Genomic DNA, 14,114 nt, shown 5'->3' on the forward strand with positions numbered 1-14,114 from the left:
GAAAATATTTTTTCTAACAAAATCACACCTCCAACAAAATAGTTTCAGTAGTTCAGTATAGAAGCAGTTGTTGCAATATGGCTATAAAGAACATAATTTTTTTTTTTTTTGGTTTCTGGATGACTTAATATAACCAAGTTTTTGAGAAAACAGAAGTAATGTGTTGAAGATGGAGAGAGGAAGTGGTGATAAATGATAATGATAAAATTCTCCACCCAGAGACAGATCACAACTGTGTGGTGTTTGTGTCCAGGTGAAGCCTGGTGTATTTAGTGAATATTAAATATAAATAGTGTATTTTTGTAAAATCCTTTTTAAAAAAAAAAATTTTTTACAATGAAAAACATAAGTTGTGTCATTTCTAAAAATCATATTTTATTATGGCATTTCTTTGATAAAGTATTGCTTCTTCAGTTTTGCTGTGAATATAATAAAATTTATCGAAGTTCTTTGCAGCATTGGCTCAAAGTTAAATACTTAAATACTTAAAACATTGAAAACAATAACAAAACAAACAATGTAGCAAAGGTAGCAAAGTAAAAAATGAAAACAGTTTGCACAGAAAATGACAGCTGAGAGTACACCAGCATATTTATTGAAGTTTTGGCAGCAGTATAGACGATGCACGGAAAGCCATCTTTTCTGTGAGTTCATTCTCATTATATTTTATGAAGCATTTCTTCCCTTGTTTCTCCTTAAGCTTGGTCAGCATGCTGTTGCGATCCTGTTGAATCTCTGACACATTCCAACAGAAGCCCCTGTCACACGGTGTTCTCCATTTTGATCAGCTCCATTATTAACTGTATCGTTTTTTCATCTGGAGGTCAGGGGAAAAATAAACAAGATGTTATGAACCAATGCATAAGGTACGGCTAAGTTGCCACATATCCCTGGGGGATAAAACTGTTGATGAGATACAATACCAAGTGAAGTGTCAAAATTTTGTGAACATTTGAATTGGGTTATAGGGTCATTTTCCCACATAATGAAGAACATATTACTTGGGGAGGAGGGTGGGGGCAGGGCATCTAAACACGGGAGAAAGAATCTTTTGGTTTCTAAGTCTTTTGTCTACCACAGGTCTGCCTGTTTAAAATGTACTACTTCGATTTTAAACAGGATTACTACTCTCTTTTACTTTTTTCTTCTACAAAAAACAGCAATGAATTCAGGCCCATTACCTTCAAGGTTCATCTTGGGGTTCTCCAGTTTTTTCTCCAGAAGAGAGTCGATTAGCTTCCTGAGGTGCTTGAAGATCACCCCTATTCTCACAGGAGCCTGTACAGCACATATAGAGCATTAGGGAAAGGGGAATGAAAGGCCAGCACTGCCATTATGGCTCAGAAAACTGAGTCTTAATGGCATACAGCAGATGCTCTCACCCAGAGTAACAGAGTAACCAGTCATTACTTTTCCAGATATGTTTGGCCTGATGGCAGCGCTAGAGGAAAGGTCATGGGATTACCAGGTTTCATCCTCTGGAGAGCATGTATATGTACAGTAAATTTCATGGCAATCTGACCATGACTTTTCCAGATATGTCGGTCATGGACAGATGGACGTCATTACATAACCTCCTTGGTGGAGGTTATCATTGTGCTGGAGCATCAACCTGTACACTACGCTTCATTTTTAACTTTCTATGTAACATTAAAACTTCCACCAAGGCTTTGGCGTATCTAGCAACTATCCCCAGTTACTCTTAAATCATCTGCATTTATATCTGCATTTTATACATTAAAGAAAGCTCATTATCCACACTCATCTTAAACTTAGACTGTGTCAGACATCCATGCAACCTTTCCATGTCAGAAAATCAGAATCCTAGGTTAAGACTGCACATCTGGAGAGGCCCTTTAAAAAGCTACCAAACCCTTGGTCAACATGAGCTGGAGATAAAGAATGCTAACTGTCAGAGATAATGGAAGTGGGCACAAGTCCCTGTTCAGCCTCTTCCCAAGTCATTCCCAGTCAAATCTAATCAGACTGCTGCACTGACAAAGAAAATCATTAACTTATACGTGATGGAATACACTCCCACGAGATTAACGGTAAGATGGGCTACACCTGATATGAAAACAAGAACACGAACAGTTGGAATGTTCAAATTTGCTATGGCAGGTTCTCTCTCTGAACACTCAAGAGGAAATGGCTCTGCCAGTTCCGTTCCTTTGACGACCTCCTGACCTGGAAATAAATCCATCCGTCCAGGGAGATGAGTCTCTCGCGATGCTGCACGTCAATGTCTCCCCCAAACAGCAGCATGGGGAAGGGGGAGATCAGAGTAGTGTCCCGCAGGTAGACCTTAGAGTACTTCACCTGTAATCACAACACAGACTTACTGTCTTCAACTGTCAAACAATTCTGATGATTAATTAGGATATATATTTAGATGTCCGTGCTCAATGGGGCTCTGTGAAATATAAAAAAATGGGAGAGCAAACTTTGCAATGAAACAAAACTGATTATTTTGTAGATGCTAGACACACTCAAATAACTCTCCTAAAGGTTTATTATGCAGGCGCACATGTAATGCATTCGGCTGGACATGTTCAGGCGCAGCCTAATATTTCTAACTATGGCATGTACATACATGTACATGTCAAAAAGCAGTGAAGACCCTCAACAAATAACATTAAATTAATAACAAGTACAGACAGATACAGTTTGAAACAGAAAAAGAAGATTCAGAACGGTATAGGTTTTCACAGTGAAATGCATTTTCTTATATTTATATTACATATATTTGCACATTTTACCAAACAAATCTATCCCCACTCATCATACAGATAACAACCAGAGACTACGTCTGTACATTTATGTTGAAGTTATGATATGAACTTCATAATATCAGGCTGCAATTGATCCCCAATGACAGTTTCACTGACTCAATCGAGTTGACTATCACATCACCACATACCACCGCTTAAAAAGTTAAAAAAAGAATAAGAAGGAAATGAAAATAATACAAAAAACGAACCAGTAACTCCCAAGCAACTGGAAAGGAAACGTGCAGGGCTCACCTTTTCCTGGAAGAGCAGCCAGCCGTAGGTCTGCAGGGTGCGGTTGACCGAGGAGGGGTGAACCTCGGCCTTGCCCTGGGCCGTCTCCACAGTGCACACGGCCCGCTCCAGGACGTCCACGGAGGGGGTGTACAGGACCCGCCCCACGCTGTCGTACAGCCCCGCGGTCACCACCGTGTTCAGGATGGCGATCTCCTTGGCCGTCAGGGGCCCGCTGGGCCTCGGGTCGGACCGGTCCCGAGGGCGCTGATCCCGCCTGGGCTTCGCGGGGACGAACCCGACCTGCTCCATCATACGCATCAGCTCCTGCTTCACGTCCTACAATACAATACAATACAATGTACTTTATTGTCCCCGCGGGGAAATTTGTCTTGGACTCAAATGCTGCACACATATAGCTGTCTCCATAGTAGTGTAATAAATAAACAAACAACATAAGCAAATCACAACCACAAATTACACACATTGCACATTACACATATTGCACATATTACACAACCAGTGATAAGACGTCCTGACGGTGACAACCACGTCACACTGACATTCAGAGAGCTTCCGGAGTAGCGTCCAAACGGGCTTTCAGGCCCACAGACGTTATTCTTACTTTGACATGTCATAGGAAATACCTCTATGGTTAAAAGGGCAGTGCGATTGAGGAAGTGCTTTCTGCAGTAGGCCATCTCAGCGCGAGTGCCCTCACTGCGAACGTTCTTCCACCTGAAAATGGGAAGAATCCTGCAGTTCAGTAGCAGCAAAACATCATTCTACGTAGCCAATGACATCAATGAAAATCTCAGCTGTGGTCTTTGAATTATTTAAAAAATGTTTTAGACACAGAACAATCTATACTTACCCCAGGTATGCATTGTAAATGGTGAGGTGGTCTGAATTGGCCACGGCAAAAGCTGCTTTGGCCAGATTGGCTTCCTCTCTTCTGTTCATTGGCGTAGCAAATGGAGACTTCTCAGAGATGGCTGCAGCTATAGTGGCCTGTCACACAAATTGCACCGCAATTAAAAAAAAATAAAAAAAATAAAATAAAAAATAAATAAATAAATAAAACTTATTGTGACTGATTCTTGCATTTACAGCATACCAGAATTGGCCTGAAAACGCTACATTGGGAGGTGGCTAATGCTGCTAAGCCCTTTGATTTGTTCACAGCAGTCAGTGGTGTCTGTGCCTGTTACAGGTGTAAGGGGATGTGCTTACGATGGGCTCCAGGCAGCCGAAGATGGCGGCGAAGACCAGCATCTTGCCAATCTTGACGTTGACGGGCAGGGCGGCGAGGTGGTGTCCCAGGGGGGTGAGCGTGGGACTGTCCGGCTGGCAGGCACCGATCCGGCGCAGCAGGCTCACCGCGTTGCTCACGGACTGGGGCTGGGGCGCGTCCAGCGCTCGGGACAGGAAGTCTTCAGGAGAGCCGTACTCACACTTCTGCGGGGCCACACACAGTGAGCTCATACCTGCCTTTCTGCCCCCTCATACGGTTTACTTGACTGGGGTGAATCTCAGGGATTCAGGTTATACGTGTGTCTAAAGGTAGAGGCAGCACAGCTTAAAAGACACTGAAGAGCTCTTGAAAGTAAAATGAGTTTTTTTGGACATACCAGGTGTTTTTCAGGTACATGCAGAACTACTTAAATACACATTACTGCTATTTATCATTGTACTTATCATTTACTTACATAGCATACATGTGATCCATTTACAAGGCTGGATATTTACTTTGGCGAGTCAGGCTAAGTACCTTGGTCAAGGGTATAATGATAGCACTCCACCTGGGATTGGAAACTGCTCACTTCCTTAACCACCATGTTACCTCACAAATCCATGATTATGAGCATGAACATGAATATGTAAATGCCTGTGTTCAATTCAAGCCACAATTAGGCTAGATGAAGTGGTAGCGAAATGATAGTCATATTGAAGTTGTAAGGAAAATTACTGCCAGTTGAAGTTTGAAAAAAACTTTCTTTTTTTAACACAACACCTGGTCTTTGGGACACCCATAGTATATATTATTTAAAAAATACTGCAAAAAAGCCAGTAAAATAATGTAAGAAAGAATCAGAAATGCAAATTTACCATGATGTGGAGACAGAGCTCTTCCAAAGGCACTCGAAGTATCTCCGGCACAGAGTAATCCATAAAGCTTTGAAATCTGTAACAGGAGAATTTATATACTAAAACAAATCATCTTCAATGAATATTAACATAAATATTATATAATCATATTTCATACATGTATACATTACATGATATATACCAGCATATAAATTTACCGGCAGATGATTTGTTACTGTGTCACCTGCTGGCTGACTGTGACATAACAGGCTAGGCCCAGGGCTCAGAGACCAAGTGTCCACGGCAACAAGTGTCCATGACGAGACACCCACCTATACTTGGCGAAGAGACGAAAGCAAAATCCCTCTCGAACCCGCCCTGCTCGACCTTGCCTCTGGAGGGCGCTGGCCTTACTAATGAACGTCTCCACCAGGGAGCTCATCTGACTGCTCTCGTGATATCTGTGGACAAGGCAGAGTGTAGCACAATGCAAGGGGAACCATCACACACCATACAGCAACAGCATAACATTCCACACACACCACTACTGCACAACACAGCAATTTCATTCTATTTCAGGCACTGGCAAGTAGTAAAGATATTAAATGTACTGCTTGAGTACATCTGATTTGGTCAAGACACACTTATTATTCCACGTTATGTGTTACACTGTACCTGTTCTCTTTTGTTTTTCCTGTGTCAATGACAAAAACAACATCTGGTATCGTAACTCCAGTCTCTGCGATGTTTGTGGATAACACAATCTGAAAGAAATATAAAATTTACACAAAAGGACAAGCCTTAACACATCATTCAGGTCTACATTACAATATGATTATAATTTTATAATAAAAACTCAAACAAAGAAAACTAAGTAAATAATTTCCTAACAGCAGTACCTTCCTTATGCCAGTAGGAGGCACTGTGAATGCAGCAGCCTGGTCCTGAGTAGACAGAGTAGAGTGCAGAGCAACCAACATATATCTGCAGAAAATGAAATTCATGCATGCTTTTAGTGCTCAAACACAACAGATCTCCTAGTAGGATACACTAGTAAACTGACTGAAATCAGCTGATCCACTGAAAATCCCTCAACCTCCCAGGCCCACCATTCCCTGCAGACCAAACCCAGCTTTCTTTGTAGAAAGTCAAAGTTCACCTCTCTTTGACCCGGAATCTTCTGTCTGTGGACAGGAGATCGTAGAGCTGCTGGATGTGCGCAAGACCAGGCAGGAACACCAGAACAGCACCATCGACATCAGCAAATTGAGGGGATTTATCTGTCACCGGAAACAGCAGTGTTAATATGACAATATGACTGTTCACTCAATAAGATATACAAATATCTTTTATTAGCCTGTAATCATTTTTAGTTACGAAATAAATTAACTTGTGTAGTGTGTATTCCTGCTTCTTGCTCACTGCATGCTGGGATAGGCTCCAGTTGCTCCCCCCCCCCACCAGGAGTATGCAGTTTAGAATATGGATGGATGGATGGATGGTATCTGGAGCCTTGTGGAAGTTTACCCAAGTAATCCAGGAGGTCCAGGATGAGGTCCATGTTGATTTTGTTGGGGTTCATGTACTGAAGTGCGTGTCGTGTACGGCTGCTGTAATGGTCCAGGTCAGGGCCCCCGTCCCAGCCGGCCCCTGGGTCTCTGATCACAAAGTCCTAAAACCAGGGGGAAGTGCAGAGGGATTTTATAACGAGATCTCACTGCAGAATCGGCGTTCGTGAGCAACGCTGCAGCGAAACCACGAGCGCGTCTTACCTGGTGCACCCGGGTCTTCCCTCCTTTCACCGTGACGTTGACGTTCACTTCCTCCTCTTCCTCCAGGAACTTCTGGCTGTAGTCGGAGTCCTGCTCCAACACGTAGCCCGTCTCCTCCACTATCTCTTCTAGATGGAAAACCTAATGGCGCACAGCAGCCAGGAGGCGAGGGTCACGTCATCACCTGCTTGTGTTTTTGCTAACAGACAAGGCAGCACAGCTCAGAAGGTGCCATGCCTGGACCTCCGAGCGTGTGGGGGGGGTGGGGGATATGGCTTAACAGTCGACTGACAGACTGTGCCACACATCGCACCAGACAGCAGACAGCCCCACTCTTTAATTACCAATTCGTTATAAATCTCAAAATAGATTGTGGTCGTATTAGCAGAACAATAGTTACTAAACACTAGAAAGAGAACATTAAAATAAGCAGAAAATCTTTTTACCCCATCCAAATTTCAGTGAACATATTTTGGTGGTTTGGTCACCAATGATCATTCACAAAAAAAGCTATTTCCTGTCAAAGGTTCACTGCTGTCAGAAATTACATAAGTATTTACTCCACAAATGCAGTACATATATAAAAAATGACAACATTATTAACATCATCCATATCTTCACAAGGAAACTGAATCTCACACTTGCACCAGTTTCTAATACGTCATAGCTGCGAAAGACCTGCATTCACACTTTCCCTTCAGTAGGGCACTTACTGTAGGCAAGACAGTATGTTTGTTACTCCTACGTCTTTCACGTTGATACTTGGTTCTTACTTTTACAGTGAATTCCTGATGTCCTGATGTCCGTCTAACCTCACTGTAACCCATGTAACTGCGAGTCGCTCTGGGTAAGAGTGCCTGCAGAATGAGTGTGTATGTGGGCCCCCGATGCTCACCTCCACGGGGAAGGTCCTGCCCGGGACGGTCACCACAGGGCAGCGGTTGAAGTAGGCCGCAAACTTGTTGCAGTCGACCGTGGCGCTCATCAGCACCAGGTGCAGGTCCGAGCGCTTCTGAACGATGTCCCTCAGGATGGTCAGGAGGAAGTCCGACTGGACGCTGCGCTCGTGCACCTGAATCACAAGCAACAGTTGGGAGAGCTCAGCTCCCAGTGCTGTACTCCAGTACACTTCCAAAACAAGACCAATGCGCAGAACACAGTCCTTTTGCATCATTTTCCATGTAAAAGCATCACATCTCAACAAACACCATTGTTTTACATAGAAAAATAGAGAATATAGTTCAGTGCAGAACTACAAGAAGTTACAATCAACTAATACTAAAATTCCTTGATATTCCTTTGTGTGGTGCTGCAATTCGGGATATTCAACATTATTAATGAAATCCTTATTAAGAATCATTGGTAAGCAAGGGTTCTAAAATGGGAATAGTGTTATGAACGGATTATATCTGAAAGGGATGCCGGTCTTTCCCCACCTCATCGACGATGATGTGTGTCAAACTGCTCAGCAGGCCGTCCTGCTGCAGTTTCCTCAGCAGGACCCCAGTGGTGCAGTACAGCAAACGGGTCGAGTCGCCCGACCGGGTTTCCATACGGATCTGATAACCGCACAGCGACGTCTGCAGGCAAAACATCCAGCTATTTCACACTCAAATACATATCACAAAATTCAGAACTAAACTATAATAACATCGCCTTTATTGTGCTGTGCAGTCTGTCTTTTGGTGTTTGTTCCATTGGACTTTTGCCGATTTGCAATTAAATATCTGTTCTGTTCAATAAACATATCTTTATTTGCTGCACAGACATTAAAGTTTGAGTGCTATGTGAAGGTAAAGAACAAAATTCCTATTTTATTCTATTATTAACTCTCTGAAGTACAGGGTCAGTGGTCTAGAACTCCATTACTTTCTATTACCAGTAGTGCTTGTTACATCAGCACTAGAAAGTCCAGATAAGAACATTCTAAACACTTGTGATCTTACTCCTGAAAGGGTTAAAGTGCCAGCGGGTGAACGGCTGTGCTCCAGGCCTCTCACCTTGGCCCCTGGCCCGTCCTCGCAGCCCAGCTCCTGGGACACTCTGGTGGCCAGGCTCATGGCGGAGATCCTGCGGGGCTGGGTCACCACCACGCTGCAGGGCTGGGCCTCAGGCCCCCCAGCCAGCAGGTCATCCAGGATGAACTGGGGGACCTGGGTGCTCTTGCCGCTGCCGGTCTCCCCGGCGACCACCACCACCCGGTGCCTCCGGATGGCCTCCAGGACGCGCTGGCGATGCTGGAAGACGGGCAGCTGCTGCCGCTCCCGCAGCAGGCGCTGGGCTAGCGGCGAGCCGCGCAGCTTCAGCAGGAGGGCGCGGCTCGCGCCCCAGCCCCCGCCCGCCGGGGCCGCCTCCGCCCCCGGGCCCTCGTCCTCCTGAGACAGGAGGTTCTCCCACGAGTCCTCGGGGTCGTCCGCGGCCTGCGGACCCGACCGGGCGGGGCACGGCGGCTCGTGTGGCTGCTGCTGCTTGAGGCGGCTCAGCAGCCGGGCGATGAACTGGTCCCTGGGCTTGTTGATCTCCGTGCGCGTCTGCTCCGCCTCCTGCTGCTCGCTGTCCCGCCACTCCAGCCACACCTCCCGATACGTGGACGGCAGCAGCTGGTGCACCGACTGGGAGAAGAGAGGAGTGACACGGGGGGGGGGGCAGCATTGAGCAGAGCATGATGGGAGAGGGAGAGAGAGAAAGGGATGAGAAAGGGGAGATAATGAAGGAGAGAGGGAGAGAAGGGAGAGAGACACAGAGGGGGACAGCGTTCAGCAGAGCATGATGGGAGAGGGAGAGATAGAGAGAGTGGGGAGAGAAAATGAGGGAGAGAGGGGAGAGAACATGGAAATGAGAGAGATGAGAAAGAATAAGAAAGACAAGGTGTAAGGGGGACATGGAGAGGGTGAGAGAAAGTAAGAGAGTGAGGGGTGAAAAAAGGGAAGGGGGAGGGAGAGAACAAAAGAAAGAAAAAGGAGAATGAAAAAATGAGGGTGAGAAAGAAAACGCCAGTAGTGCTGTGACTTAAGTAAATTCTTCAGTGCACTCAGCATCCTGACGCTCCCATTGGCAGATGTGAGTGCATTTTCCATACCTGTCCCTTGACTAGGTTGTAGAGGGCCAGGGTCGCTCCCAAGTGCTGTGCCTGCATGCCGTCTTCGGTCAAGATAGTGGGGCAGACCTCCAGTACGTTTTCAACCCTTTGAACGCGCACTCTGGGAAAGATCAACACGTATTCATCTTAATGCAGCTTAATGCAGCATCCATTCAGTTCTCAACCACAGTTTAAACACATGAACCACAGGGAGCCTACAGTTAATGTTCAATTCAATTGTTAATGGCTCTACAGTATTAAGTCGGTAAAACTTTCTGAAACTACTTACAGCCTAAACATCTTAAGTACAGTTTCCATACTATCCATGACAACATCCAAGAACTATTTTTATCATAAAAGATCTGAACATTTTATATTTAATAGGATAAATCATTGCTGACATATCACAACATCTCAAAACGGTATGATCCCAATATCCAGACAAAAGACTTTGGGCCTCATTCACAAGACATGCATGCAATCAAATTTTATCATTAACCGTGCTTACAAAATGTATCCACAAACATTTAAGCACGTTTACAAACCTGCATTTCCAGTACTTGCCCACAGGAACCTTCTGGAAGGATGGTGGTGGGCTTTTGGGGAGGTTTTTCCTGCACCAGTCGATAAGAAACTGCTTGGGAGACTTGCCTGTCCAGCTCCGGGATGTATAGTCAAAGTTTCTGATGTCTTTTGGCTCATTCTTCTTCACTGCTGGATACACAGCGTTGCAAAATGCCACATTACCACCGCTGATCGACATGTACAGTAATTCAAAATGCAAAGCTATGATTAAAAGGCCAGTTTGTGGCCTGCCTTAAAGTAGCGGTTTGAGTGCCTTACTCTTTTCTGCTGGGGGTGCTTCAGATTTTTCAAAAAGGCTAAAGTTCAGATCCTCCTTTCCCTCCAGAACAGGAGCTGGTTTCTTCTCCTCTTTGGGAGCTTCAGTCACTTTTATTGCTGGATTAAACATTGGATGTGATTCCAATGGCTTCATTTCTGAAACATGAGTAAAATGACATTCATATTAATTATGGCGGTTATGATGCACACTATATCCTAAATTTCAGGCTGTGATTGTGAAGTGGGCCGATATGGGTCGATCTAGCCTCACCCTCCCAGTGTGAAAGGTCCTGACTCAAGTCTGATTTTAGAGACTGCCATAATGTGACAATTGCAATTCTTTGGCTATGGTTGTTAGTTTTTACTGAGGCGGCGTTATCACACCTATGATTTAGTAATTGTACAAATCATTTTTTGTTGCTGTTTGGACTGCCAACGTGAAATCCCTGCAGAAGGGTCTCATACAAAAATACTTCACAAATTGCATCTAAAAGCAATGAGTCAATGTACTGAGGCAGAGCCTCGTGGAGTCAGTGTCTCTCTGGCAGACCTTGCTGGATGACTCGGATTCTGTCCTGTGCAGTCCTTTGGCCGGCTTTGTCTCTCTTTGCTTTTGCTGAAACGGCCATTTCTCTCGCGTCATACAGCTGGGCTGTGAGCACCAGGTATCTGTCATTCTGCACAAGACAACACACATTTCAACTCACCCATGTTACCATGGCAACAATGTCACTCAAACAAAATCACCGTTGCAAAAAAAGGGACCACACTTCATAACAGACCCAGATCAACATGCATTTGAAATAATACACACAACCACAGAAATAAAAAAGATTCTGTATCCTCTTGATATTTGAAAAATAAATAAATAAAATATTTTTTTTAAAATTGATATCCAGAAGAAAGAAATTCTTACAATAATTTGGTGTTATCTATCAGGCCACCATACGCACTCACTCTTTTGAGAGGAGTGTAAGATGGTTCTAGATGTTAACAACTTACAGGATCAAACTTCTCATTCAGCTCTGGGTTTCGTGGTTTCCCTCTGTCCTCTTCTTCCTCACTTTCATCTTCGCTGGACTGTTCAGCATATCTCAGGATCCAATCCTTCATGCTTGTTGCTTCATCCTTTACAGGAGCCTTCTACCATAAAGACAACCAACAAAACACTCAAAGATCAAGACAGGTATTCCAGGTGTTACTCGTGTTCACTCATTCCCTCCTGTATAACCGATAAAATGCACTGAATTTCAAATGCTCTGAAATATTAAATATTGTATTTTGTTTTATCTACAGTGCTCTAAGTACTTCCTCAATGTACAATTTACAAGTGCTTCTGTTGTAGGTAGCGGAGAACTGACCCAAGCAAAATGAAGTGGATGTCGTTTTAGGGTAGGGGTAGAGCAGCATTACTATAGATAGTAAATGAAATGTACCTTTGCATCTTCTCGGTCTGGCTCTTTGGGAACCTCTGCTCTAGGCTGCTGTTGCTTCCTCTCTGTCGGGTTCTGAAATTTTGGCTTGGTCTTATGGTTCTCCTCGTGCATCTTTTGACTGAAACCCTCAGGTAGCTCCTCTGCTCAAACAACAGGAATTGAACATTTGGCAGCAATCATACCAACACAGAAGGCATATTTTAAGTATAGCACTGCTGCTCTAGTGGTCAGGGGACTAGACAAGAGTTAACAGGAATAACAAGCTCTATTTTCAGATTCAGTGCAATGCAAAGAAATAGGGATTTGTGTAACAGGTCTAATAACTTAAATGAGTAAAATGAAAAAGGTAAAATAAATCTTTGCTCTGCATTTACCATCCTTGAGATTTAGGCAAAGCCAGTCGAGTGCAGAGTGCAGATCCCCCCCATACAGCACGCTGGATTTCATAGCTTCCTCTATGTGCTCTGTCTTAAAGTGGAGTTTCTGCAGAGCTGTGTATAAGTCCTGTAGAGAGAAAGCATGAGGACTGACAGCTCATCTTCACTTATTCTGACTGCAGGGTATCATCATGCAAATGACAAAATTAAAAAAACAATGAACCTATATCACAATGACCAAAGCTTGAAAATTAAGGTGAAACCTTAAAATGCCAATTTCATGTTGAAAGGCAGCATTTTCTTGCTTCGCCATGTAGAAAATCCACCTACCAGAAGCTTTTTTGTTGTCAGTCTCCCTGATACTGGTCCTTTATCACCATTTTCTTGTCTATAGTCATTGATCAGCTTGATTATTTTTTTCTCCAAGTCCGCTTGTATGAAAACCTTTAAAAAACAGCAAGCATTGGCAAGGGCATTAAAACTCGATGTTCAACAGGCTCATTCTAGCTTTTGAATAAATAGAGGCTGTGCAAGCCAGAACGCCTTACTTTGAGAATAGACTTGTCATGTATTGGTATTCCCCCTGTATCTACTTGTGGAGTACTGGTGAAGCTGTATGTCTTCGGCGCTTTGATAAATAAAATAAAAACAATAATATTATACATAAGAACAGTAATATATAACTATTTTTGGAATTATACAATTCCACGGAAGTATATGTTAAGGACATCGGAAATGTGCAATAACGACATCTATGACATGCAATCGGAGTGATAACAGGGACAATTCTGCAATAACCAAAGACAATTCTGCAATAACCAAATGAAACAGCTAGTTAGCGAAGTTTGAATTATCGATAACTAGCTATGAAGACTTTCTTGCGCAAAAGGAAGTTAATAAGTCGCTACATCAACACACCTTTGGATTTGTTGTCCTTCGCAGCAGTTTTAACAGAGTTTTGTTTCTGCTGTGGTTTCTTTCCAGTAGCATTTGCGTCTGGCATGTCATTTCCAGAAGGAGCGTTATCATTGCATGCTGCAGCCGGTGGCACCGCAGTTGAATTCGCCGACTTTTTCTTTTTCCCACCCATTGCGAGCTAGTGATTATTTGACCGTAAAACCAGGGCTATATATTCGAATCGGACATCTGCCTGTCACCGTGAAGCTGGATCATGCACGAAGCCAGCTATCTGTGTGGCACGTTGGCATCAACCGGCCTAGTTTCCACTATGCTAGCTAACTAGCTGAAGAAGGTAGCCAGACAGCACCAGCAGTAGCCTTTCACGTTCAACTTGAAATTGAGACGATCTTCGAAATACATTACACGTAAGTGTTTACGAGCGAATATTATAGATTTATTTTCTTAAACAATACTAGCCTTCTTTCTACAACGTAATATTTTATATGTCCTTCCATTACAAACTAAAAGTCTCTGTAGTCCACGACAATTGTCCTCTCCCGCTTGCCATACCGGAAATGCGCTTGTTGTTGAAAAGTGCATTTTGGGTGTTGTCGGCT

The 14,114-nt window shown here is 43.8% G+C and overlaps 1 protein-coding gene across 1 annotated transcript; it reads right to left on the bottom strand.

The window, feature by feature from the left end:
• Positions 1-355: 355 nt before the first annotated feature.
• dhx29 (DEAH (Asp-Glu-Ala-His) box polypeptide 29) lies at positions 356-14,082 on the bottom strand. The gene is made up of 27 exons (XM_035390259.1): positions 13,516-14,082; positions 13,146-13,225; positions 12,928-13,041; positions 12,595-12,724; positions 12,221-12,360; positions 11,787-11,927; positions 11,335-11,461; positions 10,785-10,940; positions 10,487-10,655; positions 9,942-10,062; positions 8,863-9,474; positions 8,299-8,442; positions 7,758-7,934; positions 6,863-7,003; positions 6,618-6,762; positions 6,250-6,370; positions 5,990-6,074; positions 5,766-5,854; positions 5,423-5,551; positions 5,112-5,187; positions 4,236-4,460; positions 3,877-4,013; positions 3,650-3,740; positions 3,024-3,341; positions 2,188-2,319; positions 1,182-1,278; positions 356-817 (listed from the first exon to the last, which is right to left on the bottom strand). The coding sequence occupies exons 1-27, from the start codon at positions 13,685-13,687 to the stop codon at positions 762-764; spliced, it is 4,125 nt and encodes a 1,374-aa protein (XP_035246150.1). The 5' UTR covers positions 13,688-14,082; the 3' UTR covers positions 356-761.
• Between the last annotated feature and the right edge of the window lie 32 nt (positions 14,083-14,114).

This window comes from Anguilla anguilla, chromosome 14, assembly GCF_013347855.1.
Source record: "Anguilla anguilla isolate fAngAng1 chromosome 14, fAngAng1.pri, whole genome shotgun sequence".
NCBI lineage: Eukaryota > Metazoa > Chordata > Actinopteri > Anguilliformes > Anguillidae > Anguilla > Anguilla anguilla.

Coding starts and splice junctions, on each gene's coding strand:
- dhx29 (XM_035390259.1), bottom strand. CDS start 13,687: ATGGGTGGGAAAAAGAAAAAGTCGGCGAATTCAACTGCGGTGCCACCG. Junction 11,928..12,220: donor CAGACCGAGAAGATGCAAAG/GTACATTTCATT, acceptor TCTTTATGGTAG/AAGGCTCCTGTAAAGGATGA. Junction 2,320..3,023: donor GGCTGCTCTTCCAGGAAAAG/GTGAGCCCTGCA, acceptor TTGTGATTACAG/GTGAAGTACTCTAAGGTCTA.